This window comes from Phascolarctos cinereus, unplaced genomic scaffold (genome assembly GCF_003287225.1).
Source record: "Phascolarctos cinereus isolate Bilbo 61053 unplaced genomic scaffold, phaCin_HiC Scaffold_9;HRSCAF=440, whole genome shotgun sequence".
Lineage (NCBI taxonomy): Eukaryota > Metazoa > Chordata > Mammalia > Diprotodontia > Phascolarctidae > Phascolarctos > Phascolarctos cinereus.
Genome location: NW_027556402.1, coordinates 247,548,253 through 247,573,845, shown reverse-complemented (window position 1 = coordinate 247,573,845; position 25,593 = coordinate 247,548,253). Strand labels below are relative to the sequence as shown.

Here is a 25,593-nt window from a genome sequence, read left to right as displayed (position 1 = left end):
GGGTAAATTATCTCACAAAAAAAACCCAGAAAAGCCTCTTACAATGGAGGGGAAATGGGGGAAGGTGAGAGAGAATGAGTGAATCTTATTCTCATAAGATTTAGCTTCAGGAGGGAATAACATACACATTCAATTGGGTACGGAAATCTGTGTTACCCTAAAAGAAAATAGGGGGAGAAGGGGACAAGAGAGCAGAGAGATGATAGAGAGGAGGGAAGATTGGGAAAGGGGGTAGTCAGAAGTAAATACTTCTGAAGAGGGACAGGGTCAAAAGAAAGAATAGAATAAATGGGAGGGCAGGATAGGATTAAGGGAAATAGAGTTAGTTTTTCACAACATGTCTACTATGGATGTGTTTCGCATAACTGCACATGTACAACCTATATTGAGTTGCTTGCCTTTTCAATGAGGGTGGGTGGGGAGGGAGGAAGAGAGAAAATTTGAAACCTAAAGTTTTCAAAACATATGTTTTAAAAAAATGTTTTCACATGCTACTGGGAAATAAGAAATAGAGGAAATGGGGTACAGAAGTGTATCCTGCCCTCAGGAAAATAGAAGGGGAAGGGGATAAGACAAGGGGAGAGAGATAGAAGAGAGGACAGACTAGGGCAAGGGATATTCAGAGTGCATGCCATCTTGGGGTGGGAGGAGGGGGAGATGGGGTGGAAATTTGGAACTCAAAAACTTGTGGAAGTGAATGTTGAAAACTAAAAATAAATAAATTCATATTTTAAAAAAATTAAATCTACCCTAAGGTTTTTGGGAAATGTTGTATAAATCAGTGTTATTTTCAAATAAAAAAAAATCTGGAACTGAAGCTGGGGAAGAGATGGAAGTTTCCTTCAAGAAACTGAACAGTTGGGGCAGCTAGGTGGCACAGTGAATAAAGCACTGGCCCTGGAGTCAGGAGGACCTGAAGTCAAATCTGGCCAGACACATAACACTAACTAGCTGTGTGACTCTGGGCAAGTCACTTAACCCCAATTGTCTCACTGAAAAAAAAAAAAAGGACAATTATTATAAAGAAGAGGAAATCAGCTAGTTGTATTTCATAGGAATAACCAAGAGCTATGGTTGGAAGACATAGAGGAGAAATTTAGGTGGTGATAAGTATAAACTTCTTAACAATAAGAGATATTCAAAAAGAGGTTGGCTACTCTGGGGGATAGTGTGGCTTTCACGTGTATATTGTTTTCCTTAATAAAATATAAGTTCACTGCTGGCAACAACTATTTTTTTAAGTTATTAACGTAGGCCTAGTGCCTAGAATAGTACTTGTCAGATTTTAAAAATGTGTATCAACTGATTTTCTCAATCAAAGAAAATTAAAACAAAGTTATGTTGTTTACTATTGTAGCATATAATGAAATAGATTGTTTTATAGGGATATTTGACATTAATTCTCTAAGAGGTCCTGTTAAATAGTCCACTAAATTAGGATTTATTGGAGGTTGACCACTAAGAAAACACAAACAACTAATTAAAACTCATTCTCTGACTGCATATTAAGAGAAATGTTTTCCTCTAAAAGACAAGAGAAGGATAAAGGAGAAGTGGAAAAAAATCTAGCACATATTTACTTTCTTCGAATAATACAATGGAATCACACTCTACTTTGAGCATTAAAAAGGAGGCTTACATGATTTTTTTAAAGAGCTTCCTCAAGGCACCTTTCACCTCTTTGTTCCTCAGACTATAGATTAAAGGGTTGAGCATAGGGATGACCAGAGTGTAAAAGACAGAGGCTATTTTATCTGTTTCAAAGGAATGGCTAGATTGGGGTTGCAGGTACATGAAGAGGAGTGTCCCATAGAATATAACCACCCCTGTGAAGTGGGAGCCAAATGTGGAGAAGGCTTTGTGCCTGCCCTCAGAAGAGTTCATTCTGAGGATGGTCACAAGAATGAACAAGTAAGACATAAGGATGAGGAGGAGGGAAGAAATAAAATTAAATACATAAAAGATTGTAATGATAAGTTCAATCTCACTTGTGTCTGAGCATGAAATGAACAGTAGGGGAGGACCATCACAGTAGAAGTATCTTATTACATTTGATTTACAGAAAGATAATTTAAAAATCTTTATTGTGACCAACATGGACACGATGGTGCTATAGAGGTATGAGACAACTACCAAGAGCCAACATGCCCTGTCTGACTTGATGATCATATAATAGAGGGATTTACAGATAGCAACATAGCAGTCATAGGCCATGGCTGACAGGATTAAAGTTCACTGGTGATAAATATCAAGAAAAAAAATTGCTGTATTGCACATCCATAATAAGAAATGATATTTTTCTCCTCTATGAATCCAACTAGCATTTTTGGCTCAATAGTTGTGGAATAGCCAAGGTCAACAAATGCCAGATGCCTGAGGAAGAAGTACATGGGGGTTTTGAGGTGGGAATCCACACTGGTCAGGATGATCAGGCCCAGGTTCCCCACAATGATGGCCATGTAATTAAATAAAAATACGAGAAAGAGGGGGCCCTGGAGCTCAGGACGGTTTGTGAGGCCCATGAGAATGAATTCAGTCACCTGGCTCATCCAAGAAATATAATGAGAAGAAAAGAAAGAAGCCTTCTTTGAGTACTGTTTGCATGGCTAACCAGCAACTTAATGGGTAGAAATGTGTTAGATAGAGATGAACAGGAATTTTACCACTCAATTACAATGTAATTTTATCCATTTAGGTGCCATGTCATGAATGCACTCAAATTGAAATAATATTACATTGTATCATTTGACATAATGTCACATTACATCATATTATATCATATCAATATCCTATCCCAAGAGAACAGTGAATGTGGTTTTATTCTACATAACAGTACATTATAAAACTACTTTTCTCCAAGTGAAGGGACAGGACAATATTACAGATATGTTTAATATATGTTAATATATTTAATATAAATCTATTTTGATCAATGGATCAAAAGATTATCATGAGATACTAATGTAGGACAGTGTATGTCAGATCACCTTATGGAGGAATGGTGATGAAGTGAGCATCAAGCTCGCTTTGAAGCTAAGTGGAGAAAGGATAAATAACATGTCCAGCACATTTCCAAACTTTTGTGTTAGCTGTGTCATCAACTGGTTGTTGGGCCATTATCTATCATTACCAGTTGCAAACTGATAGGAAAAGCTAGAGATGGATTTTTCTTTTTAGGAGTTCCCTAAACCATTCAAGGTAAAGGTCCAGGACCTACTGCAGTCTACTTCATATAGTGATTAATTGTATGATATCCCCAGTGACTCTGTATGTCTACTTACTATCTATCGTCTCCTTTGCCTTTGTCTTATGAGAGAGTAATATTTTTCCATGTGGATTACGAAGTTGAATTAGGCGAGCAGTTTTGAGACACAAGAAACAAACAAACAAACAAAAAATTGTTAATGCTTCTTGTTGTTCAGATGATGTCCAGTTACATAGCATTGACTGAAACATCACACTTACCCCACATATTATTAGTGATCTATTTTCCTTGACAAAAACTATTTGATATCTCTGGTTGCACAAAAGTTTCTGTGACAACTCTTAACAGTTAGGACCTGTAATTTGACAGATTTCCTAGAACAATTTTATGCCGTTTCAATGTAATCAAATTCTACCCAAAACCACAAAATTCTCCTATTCATCCCTGCAATGGACATGATTGACTTTTTGAACTGAGAATTTTGCACTCCATTGTTTTGACCTTATGCTGCCCTGGAAGTTCACAAACAAAGAATAATGTTACCTGCTTATCTGGAAGGTAGAATCTTCTGTAACTTGTTCATGTGATCTGTACTGGCAGCTGCTAGAGTCAGAATTTATGGTTTTCTCTGTCCCCATGAGGGCATGTCCCTGAAGCAATGGAGATGTTTAATTAATTTTTTTATGAACTTGTTGTGGAAATTTCAAAGAGAGTAATAAGCAAAAAAGTCCACTGGACTACCTAATTTAATGAAGTTTATGTCATGTTCCAGGCTTCTGTTTGTGGCTGATATGGCATGGTTGCATCATGCTCAGGGAAATTGCACACACTTCTGCAAGAGGACTCTAGTCAAGAACTCTTTGTGTTAACCACTCACATACTATAATCCAAGTCTATGAAGAATACTCAGTGTATAACAGAATATTACAGAAAGTTGAATGGGTAAGATGGAGAGTTTGCCTTTTTGGATACCTCTATAGGACAGATGGGTACAAATGGACTCAGTGTTGGCCACCAAAAATAACTTGGGGTAGATCAGCTGCCTGGATTGTCTTTACAGAATTACAAGGTCTTTTAGAAGGAGCTGGGTGATGCAGTGGGTAGAGAACTGGCCTACAGTTAGGAATAACTGATTTCTAATCAACCCTCATACACTAGCTCTTTGACTTTTGGCAAGTAACATAACATCTTTTTACCAATTTTTCTTTCTGGTAAAATAGAGCTAATAAGAATCTTGAAATGCCAGGATTGTTGTGAGGAACAAATAAAATTTTTATTAGGTGGTTTATTGGCACAGTGAATTTGTCTCTGTGCCTAGAGTCAAAAACAGCTAAGTCAAAAGTTCTTTCAGATACTTAAGGTCAGTGTGACCCTTGTCATGAATCATAATCTTTGTACTTCCTAGTCATATTGTTTTGAGGAACCATTGAGATATTATTTGTAAAATGGTTAGCACAGAGGCTGTCCTATAATAGACATTCATTACATGGTGAATATTTTCTTTCTTAATGACTCCAGTCTTTTCTGAAAGAGGACCATATATTTATATTTTAAAACTTTTCACAACCTTTTTATATTCAGCTCAAATTTCTCTCTCTCTCTCTAGTCCACTCCCCTGACTTCTGAAAAAAAATCAATGACACCTGTTATACATGTGAAATTAGAAAAAACATTTTTCAATATTAGCCATTTTAATAAACATATATATAATGTGTATACATATATATGTATATGTATATGTATGTGTGTGTGTATATATATATGTATATATATATATAGTTATTCTTCAATCTTCACTAAGTTTTCATCAGTTCTCTCTATGGAGGTGGATAGGATTTTTCAGCATGAAACCACTGAAATTGTCATGGATTATTATATTTGATCTGAATAGCTAAGTCTTTCACAATTTATTGTCATTACCCATATTGCTGTTACTGTGTACAATGCTCTCTTTGTACTGATTGCTTCAGTTTGTATCAGTTCATATAAATCTTCCCCAGATTTTTGTGGAATCTTCTCTATCATCATTATATATATATGTATATATATATATATATATATATATATATATATATATATTACACATATATACATATATACATATATATATATGCATGTGTGTGTATATATATATATATATGTATATATATATATATGTATATATGTGTGTATATATATAACATATATTCTATTGGGCACATGCCAGTCCTCTGGCATGAGATAGTCCCTGCTTGGAAGACATGGGATTCCTTTATTGGACATTGTTTTAGACAAGTGTATTCATGCATGCTATCTTCCTTTAGTGCAAAAGCAGCTGTCAATAAATTAAGGCCTTGTGTGGAAAGTAAATTTTCTGTCCATGAAGAGGTCAGTAGGCTACCTTGAATTAGGAGAAAACACTTAATAAGTTTATATGCCAAGAATAATATGTAAAACAATGGAGTCAACTTAATGCAATGCTTTATTAAAATGTGATTGGGAAGATTGAGGCAGGGTATAGGGGGGAAGAAGAGAGAAGAAGATACTTAATGCAATTTAAAAATACACATTAACATAGAGTAAAACTCATGTAATGGTGGTGATGTGTTGGGAATGCAGAGAGACATGAGTCAATTTAGCTGGAAAGGTATTCTTCTTGTGTTTATTACTCCTGGAATGGATGGCATGCTCCAAATTGTCCTGAACCTGAGATTCCCTGGCCAATATATTTATCAAGATTTAGGGCACATGGTGAATTTTTGGAGTGCAAAGCTGCAGAGAGAAAGGAAAAATTTGTGGTTGGAGGGGTATGATTTTTGGGAACACAGCTCTATTAACCTTAAAAATTATAATTTCTGTTGCTTTTTGGTGGCTGGATTCTATAAACTACAGCCTGTCAGAATTGGAGACTACTATGATGGTATCAAGATCACCAAGTCTGATCTTTTAATGGCATAGTTCCCAATTGTTCTCCAGTTCATAAATACACAAACCGTGAATTTGTGTACCTATTTTTCCATATCCTCTCCATCACTTATTAATTTCCTTTTCTTTCATATCCACCAATTTTATACATGTGAGTTAGTAATTATGAGTTGTTCCAACTTGCATTTCTCTAATTATTTGTTATTAAGAACATTTTTTCTTTTAAATATTCATAGCTTTGTTTTCTTCATCTTAAAACTGCCTATACATATCCTTTGTCAGTTTATCAGAGAAAAACTTTTATTTCATTAACTTGATTCAGTTCTTTCCATATTTGGGAATAGAAGCTTTTGTCAAAAAAATATACCATATTTATCCCCAATTTATTTTTAGTTCATCAGTTTTATTTGTTTAAAACTTTTTAAAAAAACTTAATGTAATCAAAATTACATATTTGACCTCCCCTGATACTCTCCTATTTGGTTAAAAACAATCTTCCCTTATCCTTAAAACTAATGTTTTTTTTTTCATTCTTGCTTAATTTGCTCATAAAATTATCCTTTATGTCTACAACATAAACCACTTTAACTTTGCATTGTTATGTGGCATGAGTTATTGGTCTGTTCCTACTTTCTGCCAAACCACTTTCCAGTTTTCTTAGCAATTTTTGTAAATGCTGAATTATTGACCTCAAAACTTACAAGTTTGTTTTATTAAACACTACATTACTATGTTCACTGAGTAATGTGTATTGTGTACCTAATCTATCCCAGTGATCCACCACTTTATTTCCTAGCATGTACCAGATTGTTTCAATGATTACTGCTTTGTAAAATTGTTTGAAATTTTATACTTTAGGCTACCATTTTGTTTTACTTTTTTATAGATCTCTTTGATATTCTTGACTATTTGTCCTTCTAGAAGAATTTTATTACTATTTTCCTTACTGTATAAAACACTTATTTGGTAGTTTGACTGGTATAGAACTGAATTTATAAATAGTTTTAGATATAATTATGAATTTTATTATATTGGCACAACCTACACTTAAGCTATTCACATTTCTACAATTGATCAAATCTGTATTTCTGAGAAAATGGCATTTTTTGGGTAGCTAGGTGGTGAAGTAGATAGAAGGTGGAGCCTGGAGTTCAAATCTGGCCTCAGATACTAGCTGTGAGACACTTCAGAAATGGTTTAACTTTGGTTACCTCAGCTTCCTCATCTTTATAAGAGCTGGAGAAGAAAATGACGAACTACTCCAGCATCTTTGCAAGAAAACCCAAAATGGGGTCACAAAAAGTTGAACATGTATAAAAAAATAAGAAATAATATTTCTCAAATGTCAATATTTTACACGTGATATTGCAGAACTTTGAAACATGGAACACAACAGTGTCAGAAAAACAGAACACATAACTCTAGAGGCAGTTCACTGCATTTTACATCAATTCTAATTTTCTGGTGAATTTCTGTGGCTTCATATAGAAGTCTGGCTTAGGTAAATGAAAAATGGAAGGAATAGATCCACTCTAGCATCACAAGGATATATTTAACTAAGATGAGTTCAGTCATTTTTAATCATAGCTGACTCTTCATTCCACTCCTTGGCTTTTTTGTTTGTTTGTTTTTTTGTTCTTGGTACAGATATTGAAGTGGCTTACCATTTCCTACCCCAGCTAATTTACAGATGCATAAACTGATGCAAATAGAATGAAGTGAATTGCTAAGTGTCATACAGGTAGTTTCTGAGGTCGGGTTTTAACTAAGGAAGATGAGTCTTCCTGGCTCCAAGACCAGCATTCTATATACTGTACAACTAGATACCCAAATCAGTAGTCCTAAATTATGGTAGGATGAGAGATGATGCCTGAGACAACAAATAAATAAATAAACAAACAAATAAACAAACAAGCAAATAAATGAAGATGAATGGATGAATGAACGAATAAATAAATAAATAAATAAACCTACAAGCATTTGATAAGCCCTCTGGTAAATAGTTTTCCCACTTATCTGAAAACCTTGTATTTAGGGAATGTGAAGACAATATAATACTGTCCCCAATTGCTCTCACCCAGCCCATCAATGTTCTCGGTTAATATATGCCTTGTGTGAGATCTGTAATTTGGTTTTTGTCACTTAAGAATATTGGTTTTTTTTTTTTCCAGCATTATTGCATGTGTTGCTTACTCTCAGTAGAACACCAGTTCCTTCATGTTAGGGATAGTTTTTTTCTATTACCTTCTAATTTCCAGTACCTATTCCAGTCCAAAGCATAGCAGTTGCTTAATATGTGGCCTTTAGATAATGGTGAATTGGAACAGATTATCAAAGAAGGAGATAGGACACAGGATTTAGAACCCAAAGAGAATAATAGAGGAGGGAAATAAAGAAACAGAAGATATGGGTGGAAGATCCCAAAAAGCATTAGTTTCATTTTATGTATTGACATTCTTTGTTTTCCCCAAAGGACAAAAATTAAACCCACGTTTATGACTTTTGCATGTTTCTTTCTAATTCTCATTATTAAAAGAAAATTCATGTTTAAAATGAAGAGTTATAAGTCCTTCTGTTTTGCTAACCATAAAATTCATTTCCTGACATAATGTGTCAATATGTATTGAACACTATTTCCCTGAGGCCTAATTAGAGAATGTATGATAGCAAAATAATTGCATGTTCAGACTAATGGTATTGGGAAGTATTGAGATTTCATAATGATTTAAATGCTTGTTAAGTACTGCCTACATTTTTCCTCATTGCAGGTTTGCTCAGTGAGTTAAAACTCACTAATACATAGATGCCTATCAATTCCCATTAAGAAAAAAAAATATTCACACAATTCCATCCAACCACATCCAGAAGCAATAAGAATTACTTGGGTTTTTTTTCCCCCAGTTTTCCAATTTGTAAATTATTTACTTTGAGAATGCAGAGTATATGCATTGTGCATGAGGAAAAGATACATTAATACCTAATGCAACCTTTGTGAAGTGACCAGTGATCAGTCTAATAATGTCATTAGGTGATCTTCTAGTAATGTCAACACCATCCACACATATTTATAGGGTGTGTCCAGTGTGCCCATCCTTGTTGAAACCCAATTCAGGGAAAATGTAACATCTTTAGAGAAACAAGGTATTCTTTCCCATCTCAATACTTTGGTTACTTATGATTGGAAATGAAAGAAAAAACATGTGATGAGTGTGGCATAGTGGATTGAAAGCTGACTTTAGAATCATGACGGTCGAAGCTTGAGTCCTGACTCTGGCACACAAGGCCACATTTTTTCTTCATTTTTTTTCTTTTCAATATTCATTCATTTCTTCATTTTTGTCTTTGCATGTTCAATGTGTATCACAGTATGTATGAGAGAATGCTTGGTTTTTGTTAACTGCTTTTTGACAGTCACAAAAATTTTAAGATCTTATTGTCTTCTATTTTTATTTCATGATATGCTTTTTATATTTAGGTGATAATTATATTTGCATTTCTTATAGAATATAGTTAAAAATGATAATAATAATGGACATTAAAATCATGTTTATTCTGCAATAAGCAAGATGCTTAGTACTTTATAATTATTTCATCATTTGATATTCATACAAGTTCTGGGAGGTAGGTTATATAATTGTCCCTATTTTATACATAAGGGAACTGAGGCAGAGGTTAAAATAATTACCCAGGGTGACTCAGCTTTTAAGCATTTTCAGACTGAATTTTAACTCACGGTTTTGTGACCCCTGGATTGGTGCTCTGTCCTCTGTGTCACCTAAATGCCCCTCTACAAAATATTAATCCACATCTAATTTCTTCCAAGCTCCTTTATAGTACTCTGTATAAGCACTTGGAGTTCTTATCCAAGAAAGTCTTGTTTTGAACTTTATTAAACAATATGCTTTATAGTTAAGTTCTTCCTGATTGTTGCTTCTGCAGAATTTTAAAATGATTTTTATGTTGTTTAAGGAGTAATAAATGATCTTGATGATTTTGACCTTTTGGAAGAATGAATAATCATTCATATAGGCCTTCTTCTTCTCTTTCCCTTGCACCATTGGTAACATTCCAGGAATACAGGCATTCCTGTCCACCATCTCCACACCTATGCACACATACCAATAGAAACAGATAGTCTACTCAACAAGTGAATGAGCCCCAGATTATAGATGTGGCCACCTTGACTGATCATTACTTCCCAATTACGGCATGCTCCTCTAAAACAAGCTTGTTCAAGGACACCAACAATTCATGTCTTGACAAAAGAAAATGGAAGTATGAGTAGAAATACTTTTAATACTTTTTTGCTGCCCAAATTTGTATTGTTCTCTGTAAATGCTTAAAATAGCTTACTTTTTGCATATCAACTGTTGTCAATTTTACTTATTCAAAGGTATTTTGAAAGTATTAATTTCTCAAACATGTTTTTTACCATTGAAGTTTGATTTTAGTTTGTAGGTTTTCTTCAAGTATGTGTCTTTAATATTATCTTTGATAACATTAGGTCCCACAGTGGATAGAAATGACTCACTATCTCTCTGTGCTGTAGCTCATCCCGTGACTGATGTTGGCCCTCATGGTTCTAAATCAAATTTTCTGTGGATATGGTATTCCATTATGCTACTGTGGAAGATCCCAGGTGAATCTCAGATTTTGGTACTGTGCCATTTATAGGAATCCATGTATAATGTTCCATCACAGCGGCAAAGCATTATAAGGATCTCGAGGAAACTCACTACTAGAATTGCATGCTGGCACGCTATCCTGACTGGTGCATCTCCTTCAGCCACAATCATTGAAGTTATATCCTGCTTTAGTTCTAACATTTTAAATAATTTGGGTCCCTTTTCAACACAGAACATGTCCTCCTATATGAACAGTGCCTTTTAAACTCCTACTTGTTCATGTATTATCATTGTGTTTTTATTCCCCAGTAGAGCTCCCATAGTCACTGGCTATCTGTGTGATTTTGAGGAGATGAGGAATACTCTATGAGAAGCCTGGTGTCCTACAAGTGGGGCTAAACATTATATTTCTAAAGACTCTTTGAGCTCACAAAATTGATTGGAAGTAAAATTAACAGTAGTTGGAAAAAAAAAACATTTCTTATTATTCAGGTGTTGTAAGGACAATCAAGCCATAATTCTATCCTCAACCCATGCAAACCTCACGTTTCCCGGAGTTTGAAAAAGATATATTCAAATAAATCTGGAATTATAAATTTCATTTTACATCTCAGTGATTCACAATTACTAAATATGGACAGGCAGGAAAAATATTGTCCATATGATTTCAAAATCTTGAATTCATTGAAAATGACTCCAGTACCAAGGAAGATATAATTTGTTTAGAAATTGAAAATGAAAGAGGAGGAGTAGAGTTTGGTGGAGGTTTTCTATTAATACCATGTGGCCAAGGCATGTAGATGTCTCATGTTTGAGTTCACAACTTCACTGCTCAATGAGGAGCATATTCAACTCAGTACCTGAATGGCCAGTTCAGGCTGGTTGGTGATGTAGGCCATGTAAGCACTGCTACTAAGTGTTGGGAAGATAGTTTGAGTCAGGCAGACCTTTAATATATCCTAAGTACTGTTTCCTGATCTGGTACACAATTAACCTGATCCCTGAAGACGTTTTTGAGGGGATCAGTTCCTGGGTAGAATGGGCTAATGCTTCTCATCACCATAAATACCCATAGATAACCACCTCCTAAGCATGGATAGGTAAAAAGAACAGCTCCAAGAGTAGCATTAATCCTTCAGACCCAGTCATGGATTTTAGACTACCACTATCCACTATCATCCTAAGAAACAGCCTTCTTGGAGGTGTAACATGGCCTTTTCTTTATTATATAAAGTAGCCACAAGTATTGACCAAGAGATGAAATTTATCTACTACCAAAGTTATTGAAAGTGTCATTCAGCCTAAGAAAGAGACATAAAAATGACATTAAAGAAGATTTGTTATTATATGTTTTGCTGCTATACTTTAAAACCTGCAAGCTCTCTCTCCATTTCACTTAGCTCTGAAAACCTACCTATGTACTGTCTCCAACTATTAAGTTATGAGCTCATTGAGAGTATGGTATGTTTTCCATTTCTATTGGTGTCCCAAATGCTTAGCCCAGTTTCTTGTGTAGAGTAAATGTTTAAAGGTTATTTTTCCATAAATTTAACTAAATTGATTTTTATGTCTCAATATCAGTTCCGGGAACTGGTCTTTCCTTTTGTCAGTACACTTTGAATCTAGAAACTCTGAAGTCCTTCATAGCCTAACCCTGTCCTTCTTGTCCAGCCTGTTTAAACTCTGTTTCTTCCCACTCTTTAACCAATGACACTGATCTACTAGCTGATTTATAAACAAGACACTCCATCTCTCAGCTCTGGTCATTCTCTCACCAATTCCCCCTTGCTTAGAACATTCTTCTTCTTTTCTGCATACCAACTTCCTTTAAATTTCAGCTAAAATTCTACCTTCTATACAAATCCTTCCTTAACCCCTTTTAATTCAAGTGTTTTCACTCTGATAATTATTTCATATTTAGCTTATATGTAGCTTGCTTTGTGTTTAATTTTCCAGATGGTCTCCTCCATCAGATTGTCACCTGCTTGAGGACAGAGATTGTTTAGCTGAGCATTTGGCACATACTAGGTGCTTATTAAATATTTATTGATCAGTTCTTGACTTAATGTAGACTTCCAAATACAGGTATACTTCTGATTTCTCTTTGGCTAAATTTAGATCCTACTCTTTCACAGCAGCAATTCAATTCCCATTCATTTTCATTGTGTCTTTCACAAATACTTCAAATATGGTACACCTCTGACCTCCATATTTCTGTGCATGTATCATAGTGTCTGATCCAGGGGATGAGCATAACAGTAATTGTTAAGGCAACATGTATTTGATGATGGTGTGGTGAAATTCATGAATAGGAAGTGAAAGAAGTGGAGAAGGAGCCCTGATGTTGACAAATAATGGTGTGATTATGATCATGATGATGATTATAAAGAATAACTAGATTTCTTTGAATTAAAAGCGACCTATCAAAGGAGATAACATGTGGAATGTTGAATTTATGATCTGGAATTCTTTATTCCTACCTCATGCCAAATGTGTATAGGCTTGATGATTTCAACACTTTATTTAATATACATTAAGATTCAATTTTTTCATTGCTAAAATGAGGTTAAAATATCTATTTTACCTTCATCAGAAAGTTGTTGTGAATGTTCAATGAACTAAAATTTAGTAACTCTACCTACAAATGTCAGGTATTATTTATATATTTTTTATTCTCAGACCTGTCTTAACATGTGTATAATGAGAGCACTTTACTATTACCCTCACAACTCTGAAATGCTTTAAGAGGAAAGCTTATAGAATTAAGACAGCAAACCAAAACAAACCCTCCTCTAGGACCACTGTACCACTGTCAGGACACCATTGAGGAGGTTTTTCTCCAAAGCTGTTTTAAGCCACAGGACTCGAGGGCAGGTTGGGATGGATCACTTTTTGGAAAGAGTTATCAGTTAAGACTTTTGTTTCAATAGAAATACTAAGAAACCTGGAGAACCATGAAGGTTATTATGGAAAGTATATATTTTCATATATTGTAGTAATGAAATGCCTATTAGTGTAATAATTTTATTTTCCTAACTGATCAAGGGAGATCTTCCTCTGTAACTTTTATGTGCTGTATCAATCTGGAAAAGAAACACACTGCTTAGAAAAAGACAATAGTCAGCATTTTATTTTAAACTCATTTCTCACCAAAATCACTGGACAATTTTATGGTGCTTTCCTTCATCATAACTTCCGATATTCAATCTGATATTTCAATTTCCACACACAGATACTAAATTAAAACTAATCCCCAAGTCCTTTCTCATTGAAGAAAATTTGAGGAAAGGCTATTATACTGACTATGATAGAACCATATGTCTCTGTCTGGGGTGGAACTCAGAAGAACCAGAGAGAGAAAATTTAAAAACCTTAGGTCTATCAAGAAGGTATATTCTTACTTAATCAGCTCTTTAAAATACCCAGAGTCTCTGTTTCTAGCCTTCTGTTTCCATGCAAGCAAGCTAGCAATTTCTCCTAGCAGTTGCTAAACGTTAATATGTATTAATATGAGCTTTAAAAAATAAAGGAAGTCATATGGCACAATCCTAAATGCTTTTATTTGATTAGGTTTTTAAATAAAACTTCACAGAAGAATAGCAGGAAAGATGTTTTTGTAGGCATTCTTTTGAAGAAAATTTGGTGTTCTTAGTGTAGTCCAACTTGAATATGAGTCAAATATAATATACGTTACCTAAAGAAAGTAATAGGATATTCATTCAGATAGGACATAATGGCATAGGCTGCGAAAGGCCAGCTGCATTCTGCTTTAACCAGACCACGTTTGAACCATTGTGTCCAATTTCAGGGGACAATGTTCAGAATAGAAATTGGTATTTCCAAAATGAATAGGAAAAAAAGAGACAAAAATATTCAAAAAACAATAACTCATGATGTAAGGATGAGTGGTAAACAGTATCTTGTTATCAAAAAGAATAGCTTCATGGCTTTATACTTTTTAACTGAAATACTGCTTAAAATTTATGCCATTAAACTCCCACACTTTATACATGAATGTAAGCCAGAGACAATAAACTTTTAGGTCAATAATAATTCAAGTCACATGTAACAGACCTGTTACTTAAAGCCATGTCATATGATGGTACTGAATGGCCTGAAAATCTTAATTTATTTTAAGCTTTAAAAACTAAAATTTTTTCTGAGATTTTTGGAACACCACGTAAAACCCAATGTTCTTTTCCATGATAGCAAAAAAAAAAAAAAAGACAGATCTTGGCCTGCAGGCTGAGAAAGTGATGGAAGTTTTCTCTGAGAGTTTGAATAATCATTACTTTAAAATGTGAGCAACTTGTTCTGCTTCATAGAGAAAGGAAGTCATGGATGAGGAATTGAGGGCATAAAAAGTATAGACATTAACAATAAGATCTATTCAAAAGGAGATTGGCTGTTGTGGTGGGCAGTGTTGATCTCATATACATATTGTTTTCCTTAATAAAATGTAAGTGCATTGATGGCAAGAACTATTTGTTTTCATTTATCTCCATATGCCCAATGCCTGTACCCGGCACATCCATTTTCTAAGTGCTTTTGAATTGACATTCACACAGGAGTAAACTCTAATAAAGTTATGATATATACTAGTGTAGTAGATGATAACATAGTTTTGTTTTATAAGGATATTTTGTGCTAAATTCTCTAATAGTTCCCTTCAATGAAATAATTCACTGAACTAAGATTTACTGATGGTTCACAAACAAACACATATCATCCTTTCATTTTATATTAAGAGAATTTTTTCTGTAAATGAAGAGAAGAAAATTGGGGAGAAGTTGACAAAGAAATCTAGCAGAAACTTCTAGTAATACAATAGGAAGAAAAAAAAACTTTGGTCGTTAAAGGGGATGCTTACATAACTTTTTTAAAGAGTCTCCCCAAGGCGCCTTTCACCTCTTTATTCCTCAAGCTGTAGATCAAAGGGTTGAGCATAGGGATGACCAGAGTGTAAAACACAGAGGCTAATTTGTCTGTGTCAAAGGAATGACTAGACTGAGGTTGGAGGTACATGAAGAGAAGCGTCCCATAGAATACTACCACCACTGTGAGGTGAGAGCCACAGGTGGAGAAGGCTTTGTGCCTTCCCTCAGCAGAGTTCATCCTGAGGACGGCCACCAGAATGAGCATGTAGGAGACAAGGACGATCATGAGGGAAGAAACCAAATTAATTGAAGCAAAGATCATAATAATTAGTTCAGTCTCACTTGTGTCTGAGCATGCAATGGATAATAGAGGGAGACTGTCACAGTAGAAATGTCTTATTATATTTGACACACAGAAAGATGAGTTAAAAAGCTTTATTGCAACTACTAGGGATACCATGATGCTATTGAGGTATGAGATAGCCACCAAGAGCCAACATACCCTGTCTGACATGATGAGCATATAGAGGAGAGGCTTACAGATAGCCACATAGCGATCATAGGCCATGGTTGAGAGGATAAAAAGTTCACTGTCAAAAAATATCCCAACAAAAAATAACTGTACTGCACATCCATGATAGGAAATGATATTTTTCTCCTCTATGAAATTAACCAGCATTTTTGGCCCAATAGCCATGGAAGAGCCAAAATCAACAAATGCCAGATGCCTGAGAAAAAAGTACATGGGGGTTTGGAGGTGGGGATCCACACTGGTTAGGATGATCAGGCCCAGGTTCCCAAGAGCTGTGGCCATGTAGTTGAGAAGAAACACAACAAAAAGGAAACCCTGAAGCTCAGGACGATTTGTGATGCCCATGAGAATGAATTCACTCACCTGGCTCTGTGAGGTTTCATTCGAATTAATCATTTCTTTCATCAAAGGAACATAATTTGAGAATAAAAGAAATAAACCTCCTTTGAGTACTTTTTGAATCCATAATTAGGCATTTATTTTGCAGAAATGTTTTAGATAAGATTATAAGGAACTTTCCCATCCATTTACAATTTAATTTTATTAATTTATGTGCAATCATATCATATGATTTCATATAATATCATAACATTTCAACATCCTGTCACTAAGGTGAAAATGAATGTAGCTTTATATACAAAATAAAGAGTGGATTATGTATCTATTCATCCCCAAATGAAGGGGTAAGATAATATCTTGAGAATGTTTTAAAATAGTTTAACTAATCAGTGAGTCAAGGAAATATAATGAAATCCTGAAGGACAGTAGAGCATATAAGAACACCTTATGAAAAAGCTTTGGTGAAACAGGTATTAAATTGTCTTTGACACTAAGAAGGGATGGGTTGAAAACAGATTCTCCACTTTTCCAAGTAACTGTTAATGGTTGTATAACCTCCCAGTTTTGGGGCCATTGTCTGTGACTGTCATTTATAATATGATGGCCAATGACAAGAAATGGAATTTCATTTTCAAGAGAGTCCCAAACTATTGAAGATAAAGGACCACGTCCTATTGCGGTCTTTCCCTCTTGCAGTTATTAGTTGTATGACACCCAGGGAGGCTCCATGTATCTACTTACTCTTTAGACTCTATATTTTTGATACCTACTATAATGAGGAGATCACAAAGAATAATGTTACCTGCTTATCTGGAAGGAAGAATCTTCTATGGCTTGTTCATGTTATCAGTGCCTAAAGTGAGACTTTATGGTTTTCTCAGTCCCCATGGGTCCATATCCCTAAAGGACTGGGGAACTTTAATGAATCTCACATGATTATAACATGGAAATTGCCCAGTCAGTAATAAGTAACAAGGTTTACTGGTTTACTGAATTTCAGGAAGCATTTATTAAATAACTCTCCTGTTCCAGCATTGGGGATCTGTAAGGATGTAGAGGGCCACAGGCTGTTCAAGAGGTCTCACTGAAGGGCAGAGGCCCCTCTCGGGTGACTGATCTATGAGCAAAGGTCGCCTGGTTTAGTGCTCCATTGTACAGATCTTTAACAATCTTTAACTTCCTTAGTTATTGTATGGTCATTAGCAGTTTATGTGGGATTGGAGTCAGATAAGTGCGCATGATGTGCATGCACTGTCCTTAGCACAGCATGAACTCTACATCATCGTAACTTGAGAAGAAGCTCCTATTACTTTACTACTTAAGTGAATGCTTTGTTAAAATTAAACGGAGTTGCTTCCATCTTGTCTCCTGCCTCATCAATGCACATTCGAGATAGAAGGTTAAGCTGGTCTTATCCCTTCAGAGTTAGTATAGGATCCTTGTTCTTGTGGTGAGCTGAGCTAGTCCCATGACATTCCAGGCTTCTGTTCATTGGTGGCATACCCTGGTTGCATCAAGCTGAAGGATATTTCACAGGCTTGTGAAAGAGGTCTGTAGCCAGGCAGAACAGGTTAGCTTAACTTTCCATGAATTAAAAGCTAAGTAGATGAGGAACATCTGATATCCAGAATATGACAAGGTTGAATGGGTAAGAAAGAGAGTTTTCCTTTTTGGAATGCATCTTTATGACTAATGGGTACTGATAATCATTTGAGATCAATTGAGCCCCAATAGGGGCCAAAAACCTGAATTAATCTTTTTCTCTTTGAGTGAACTAAAAACACCCCTTCCTGTGTCAGCAAATTTCAGGACCAGATGGAGCTCACCAACATTCTTCCTGTTCGTCATCACTCAGCCCAGGATGTCTGGGACCGAACACTCTCTTGATTAACTAGACTTTTCCTTGTTTTGTATCCTATAGACATATGTTATGTAGAGGAAACACATATCCCGGATCTATAATTTTGATTGATACTTTGACATTCTTCTATTATATTTACAATCTATGCAATTAGGTAACTTCCTTTTTTTAATGTTGTATGTTAGGAAACATACGGAGGCTATACCTTTTTTTGTAACACAGACATCCTGAGTCTGATCACTCTAAACTGTATAAAACCCCTCTCATTTTGCTTAATCTCCGAGTCAGAATCATATTCTGGCTTCCATGTTAACATGATTCGTTAGCTAAAAGGGAGTAAACTATATAATCATGTGTCACCTAACTTGTTTGCCTTCTTTAACCAAACTTTCAGGTTAACGGTAATGGTGCCGTGACTCAGATTGGAACTGAAGGAATGGGAGAAAACTCCAGCCCACCCCAGCAATGCTTTAGTGGCTCAGGCACCTCAGGATCCGTTTTTTCCTGGAGTCCTAACCTTCACAGGGTCGGGTAAGTTTCTCCTATTCCCAGCTTCCATGGACCTCCCACTAGTTTGGTGGAAGTCCAAAAGAAAATTCCCTTTAAGTTATCTCTGGGGTCGGGGATCCAGTCAAAGTTCAGAAACTCTGGCTACTGTATCAGGTCCCCTTTGGTAACGATCGATCTAGGCAAATTGGCTATGGGTCAGTCAGAAACTAAAACTAGAAATCCGGCTAACAAGACCGCCGCCTCTTATATGTCAAGCCATTGACAATCTGGTGATCGCAAGTACCGCTCGCACTGATACCAATTAACTAAAGACAACCCGAAATCATGTTGGTCACAATATGGGGTTCTTTTGACTGGTCAAAGTTACTTTATCTTAAAACCAAATCAAGTTTAAAGGCTACCAAAACATCTAGCCAAGAGTGGGAATGTTTTCACCGTTGGGTTGCTGAGGTGGCTGGGGGAGAAGGAAAGGCAGAAGCCTCTTCCCTTAATGCTCTCAAGGCCACTTCAGCACTCTTTCCCAGGCTCCGAATAATCTCCCTCCCCTTTCCCTTAAAGGCTATGGTCCTGACAGGGACTCAGATTCCCAAACTTAACTTTATTGGGACTTGCCCCTTTAAATCTGCAATCTCAGGGGCACTCTGAGGAAGGCTCACAGGATCCAGTTACACTATCAGGTCTTGGATCCTTGCAAATTCTCCAACTCCTTTTCCTCAGAATAATAATAATAATAGCCAATTCGTGTGGGGGGGCTTTCTAACAAGCCTCTAATTCCCTCTCTCTCTGTCATTAAGTGCACACTATGTCATTATGTTTGTATTGTATTTGTCCTGTCAATTTGTCTGTCGGTTTGTGTCTCTGTGTATGTACCTTATAAGATTTTAAATGCAGCCAAAGACTTCTAAGGGCTGCAGCTAGGGAAACAACAAATTGTAAAACTCCTTTCTTGTGGGTCCAGGCCTGGCCAGCCTAGATCTACAGTGAAAAGTTAGATACAGCTAAAGACTTTTTAGCAGATTCTAAAGGTTTTGAGATTAATCATTAAGAAATTAGGAAGTTGTTCATTTTGGGACTGTTGGAGAAAACTTCTGAGACTGGGGGTGATTCCAGGAGCTCACCCTCTGCTAAAACACCTCCTTCCAATCCTGATTCCTCAGCATTTCCCACTCCCCCCTCAGAGATAAGCATCTCAATAAGGGGACTGAAAAAGAGAAGAGAATGCTGGAGAATTGTAGGGAAAACTTAAATCAGCCTTCCCTATCTGGCAAAAGGAGGAGAGGGGCAGCTAACACAGACTAGCAGTGATGGTCTGCTATCAGCCCTATGCCCCTGGGCATCTTGCAGCCCACCCTTCTAGGCAAGACCTGGGACTAACATCCAGGTTCAGTACATTCTGCCCAGCCTGCCCCAGCAGCTGCAAACGGCCCCAGCCTCAGTAAATTATGCAAGCTATGGGAAGGAGAGAAGTGGACAGGTCAGAACTATGATAAGATTCCATATGCCCTGCCAACAAGAATTATCACCACTGGCAAAGCCCTGGCATCAGCCACGCAAACCCCTGGAAGGCCTGGCAATAGCATTATGAGGTGAGAAGCCAACTTCTACTCTTGGTAAGCCCCATAATTCTCTGTTCCAGTTTCAGAATTTATGGCAAGTTATTTTATCTCTGCCCTGATTCCTGATTTGTAAAAGGAAAAATAATAATGGTTGTTGTTATGGGATCAAAACGATATAATGATTGCAAAGTGCGTAACACAATGACATATGTTAGACAACATTATTATTATCTCTCTAATTTAATATAATTGTTCCATACCTGATAACTTTGAAGTGGTTTTTAAATACCATGAGTAATAAGATCAATAATTTCTATATGTGATAATCTGGAAATGAAACTGATGTCATCTGAAGTTTATTGTTTGTGTTGTTAGTATGTTTCTAAATTGTATTGTATTTCTAAAACTTTCTTAGATTGTAAAATTTGAGAAATCATTGTGAGGTAGAAATGGTACATATGGTTTGGTCTTTTAAAAGGATGTGATAAAATTGGATAATTTGAAAACTGTTAATATTTAATGAGGTATATTTGGTTGTAAGCAGGTAATTAATTGGTTCCATTTCAAGTTTTAAATACCTGATAATTGTTTATGGTATAGTTATATTTCTGAGATTTTTTTATATGGTGTAATCTGGTAAACAAATTGTATCAGCTATACTGTTGGGAAAAAAAAGCAATTTCTCTTATAATCCAGAAATGTTAGATCAAGAACTGTCACTCCTCCCAAAATAATAATAATAATAGGGGAGAATGAATAGGTTAGAATAAACTTCCAAGTTTTATTTGCTTTTAAGAGGAAGTTTCACCTAAAATTCTTATCAAATCTGTGTAAAAGTTTCCTGTGTTGTGAAATTCCTGAGTAAATGAGAATTCTTGAGATATATTAATTTGGAGATTTATGGATTACCACATTCACTATCTTTGTGAGATTCCAGAATGTAATAGTTTTTCCTAATTTCCAGTGATACATGTAAAGACAAAGGAAAGAAAAAAAAAATACTGAGTAAATTTTTAAAGGCTTGATAATATTTTTTATTGTAATGAGTTGTAAAGCAGAAGAGATCTTGCTGTTTTGATCTGAATCTATAGTCATTTCATGGCCTAAGCAAGAGTTAAATTAGTGTTTTAACTTATATGTATAAGATTCAAATCTTGAAATATCTCATTCTTTCACAGTGAGTATAGAGAAGAATAAACAAGATTGTGAACAAGGACATAAATCCATCAATTTCTGAGGTTAAAGTTAGTAACCTCTTTGTTTTGTTTTAGGATTAGGATTTCAGCGCAGTGAAGAGTAGTAATTTATGAGCTCTTTTGTGTTAACTTAATGGGAAATCTAATATTATTATCAATCTGGAATTCGAACATGTGCAGAAATTTATACAAACTTCTGAAAACTCACCTAAAGATTGTTTAAAGGAATTATGAGTAGTATTTTTCTGTGATCAGTTTCTTACTATTACCAATGTGAGATTAAATTCTTATTATCTAGGATATGTGACTTTATGGGACAGAAATTTACTATTGTTTTGAGCTTTGATTACCAGGATAATTGTCTGAGTTGTCATGAAGCCAATAGTAGGATGGCATGTGCTGCAGGCTGAGAACTGATAAAGGTGGATGTCTGTGTCTGGGAAGAGTTTTGAGGACGACCTTGGACACAGCCTAGGTAGGATCTTCCTGACTCTATTTCCCAATTGTACTAATTCCTTTCTGAAAAGGAAAATTCCCCACCTAATTAATCCTAAGCCCTGCCTTTAACATCCAATGACTACATGATTGGCTATCAGATATGATTCATGCCTGGAATCAAATAGAGCTAAGGAAGTTCTTTCCTTCTGATATGATATATGACCTTGTCCTTCTGGAACATCCCTGAGTTATCACAATACAATGCAAGTATGAATAGCTTACAATTTGAACTTACATTCATGGCCAAGTAATAATAATATAGGAACATCATCCTCCTAAGGAGGAAATGTTTAGACAAAATAATAAGACAAAGATGTAATGTGATAGTTGTCTAATTAAATAGGATAGCAAATTTTGAGAAAAGCAACAGGATTATACTGAGTCCTCTAACAATTATATACAGATGTATATGATTGGCTTCCAAAATGTATCTATCATGGAAATCCAAGCTTTAAGCATGTTTAGGTAAGAGGATCTCAAATTTGGATTTTTACACAAAAATTGTATAGGATAGTGGTAAAAGTAAGTGAAATTATTTCTCCTTTATTAAGGTATCTATCTTATAATTTTAAAAGGCAGGAGAGCTCATTTTATGGTTGGATCTTCACATTTTAAACAATTCTTATACCAGGTACAGGATGTAGTTAAGAACAGAAGCAGCAGATGATATAATAAAAAAAATGAAGAACCAAATTTAAGTGACTATGCTAATTCATACTAAGTCAAAATTATCTGGGAACTTCTAAATCTAAACCAGAGAAACAGAACTCCTTTTTGAACTGCCTATGAATTAAACCTATTGTACATGAACAAGGAAGTTAATGTTAGTTAACATTGGTAATAATGATTGTATTGCTTTGTATGATTCGTGTTTAAGTTTTCTTGGTTACCTTGGTTACATGTAAATCTCTCTTCTCAAAACTAGTCTATTGTGAACCCTGTAAGTAATTTAATCTGTACCTGACTTAATGTAATTATGTGATTTTGTGAATTATGAGAAAACTTTGTTGTATTGTTTGAACCTAGTCCTGTGTGGCTGGGAAAACTGAACCATCTCTATGTGCCCTTAACTAAAGACTTATGTTATGCTACTTTCTCTCAATTATCAACTCGTACATCTTCTATGAGCCTCTATCAGGTCTATGTGACTACTCCCATAGCTGCCAACTTCTGGATGCGGACTCTGGGATCATCTAAAGATGCCTGCTCCAAGTGGACATCTCTTTCCATCCCCTGAGGAAGAGGAAGGTTTTTCCCACACCTTTCTTGGTGTACAGGTGAAGCCTTCAGCTTACCTTTGACCAAAAGGAGGAAATGATAATCATTTGAGATCAATTGAGCCCCAATAGGGGGCCAAAAACCTGAATTAATCTTTTTTCTCTCTGAGTGAACTAAAAACACCTCTTCCTGTGTCAGCAAATTTCAGGACCAGATGGAGCTCACCAACATTCTTCCTGTTCGTCATCACTCAGCCCAGGATGTCTGGGACCGAACACTCTCTTGATTAACTAGACTTTTCCTTGTTTTGTATCCTATAGACATATGTTATGTAGAGGAAACACATATCCCGGATCTATAATTTTGATTGATACTTTGACATTCTTCTATTGTATTTACAATCTATGCAATTAGGTAACTTCCTTTTTTATGTTGTATGTTAGGAAACATATGGAGGCTATACCTTTTTTTGTAACACAGACATCCTGAGTCTGATCACTCTAAACTGTATAAAACCCCTCTCATTTTGCTTAATCTCTGAGTCAGAATCATATTCTAGCTTCCATGTTAACATGATTCGTTAGCTAAAAGGGAGTAAACTATATAATCATGTGTCACCTAACTTGTTTGCCTTCTTTAACCAAACTTTCAGGTTAACAGTACAAATGGATTCAGTGATGGGCATCAAAAACAACCAGGGGGAGGTGAACAAGCTGGACTTTCTTCAGAGAATTAAAAAATATTTTTAGAAGGAGCTATGTGTTGCAGCTTCTAAAGCTATGCACATGCAATTTGAAAATAACTGATTTCTAATGTACCCTCATACACTAGCTCTCGATTTTTGGCAAGTAAATTAATCTCTTTATGTTCTATTTTTTTCTTCTAGTAAAATAGTGCTAATAATATCACCAACATGCCAGGATTGTTGTGAGGATCAAATAAAATTTTTATTAGGTAGCTAAATAGTCCAGTGGATATGTCTTTCAGCCTGGAGTCAGAAAGAACTGATTTCTATAGTTGCCTCAAATATATAGGAAGAATCGAACCTTTCCATGCATCTTATTTTCAACCTTCCTCATTTACCTAAACTTTCAAACCAAGATAATACCACTTCCTAGGGGTATTATATGAGGATCACATGAGATAATATCAGTAAAATGTTTAGCCAGAGGCTTGCCTATGTTAAATAAACATATATATACATTTAAATGACTCCAGTCTTTTCTGAAAAAAGCCCCTTTTTTATTTTTCAAATTTTTAACAAACTTTCATTTTTAGTTCAAACTTCTATTCCTCCTTCTAGCTCTTCACCTGATCCATTGAAAAAGCAAGCAATATGATATTCATCATGCTTGTTATTTTATGCAAAAACATTTTTATATTAGTCACATTGCAATATATATTTATTGAGACAAAGGAATGGGGGGAAAAGTATATTCTTGAATTTGTATTTAATTTACATCAATTCTCTCTCAGGAGATACATAGTATTTTCAACATGAGTCCTCTTGAATTGTCATGGATAATATTATTGATCAGAGTAACTGTCTCTCACAGCTTATTGTCATTAAAATGTTGCTTTTAGCATGTAAAATGTTTTCCCGGTTCTGCTCACTTTATTTTGCATCAGTTCATATTAGTATTCATCAGCTTTTTTTTCTGAAACCACCCGTATCACCACCAGGTAAGTTCAGTTTTATAGCCCTTTTGTTATAAGGTTGTGTGTTTGTTTGTTTTTTGATAATCATATGGCATGAGATAGCCCCTACTTGGAAGACATAGGACTCCAATATGGACCCTTGTTGTTTGTGAGTGGAACTATACTGTAGCACACAATTCCTGCAGTGTAGGTGCAATGTCAATAGATTAATGCTTTTTGTGGTTAGTAAATTTTGTGTATGGAGAGGTTAGTGGGCCAGCTAGAGTTAGGAAAAATAAACTTCTTAGTGATTTTAGATGCCAACAATACTATATCAAACAATGGGGATAAGTCTAATGTGAAGCTTTGTTAACAAGTGATTAGGAAGACTGCATCAGGGAGGAAAAGAGAAGGGAGAAAGTCACAAATTTAATTCAAAGGTTCACATTAACATAGAGTAAAACTCAAGCAAAGGTGGCTATATATTGGAGAATGTAGAAATATAAGTCAATTCATCCCTGATGGATTTCCTCTGTGGGAAAGTTTATTACTCCAGGTGTGGACAGGATGCTCCAAAAATGCCCCTCTGAATGTATGATAATTAGCTCCTGATTTTGGTATTCATCTGTATGTC

General features: G+C 35.5%; 2 protein-coding genes across 2 annotated transcripts; both read right to left on the bottom strand.

Annotated features, from left to right (window-relative positions):
- Positions 1-1,635: 1,635 nt before the first annotated feature.
- LOC110199620 (olfactory receptor 8K3-like) lies at positions 1,636-2,549 on the bottom strand. The gene is given in 2 exon segments (XM_020974497.1): positions 1,636-2,231; positions 2,234-2,549. Coding segments are annotated over 2 exon segments (912 nt in total).
- A 13,051-nt stretch (positions 2,550-15,600) lies between these two features.
- On the bottom strand, positions 15,601-16,548 carry LOC110199614 (olfactory receptor 8K3-like). The gene has a single exon (XM_020974492.1). It carries the CDS (start codon positions 16,546-16,548, stop codon positions 15,601-15,603), a length of 948 nt encoding a protein of 315 aa, XP_020830151.1.
- Between the last annotated feature and the right edge of the window lie 9,045 nt (positions 16,549-25,593).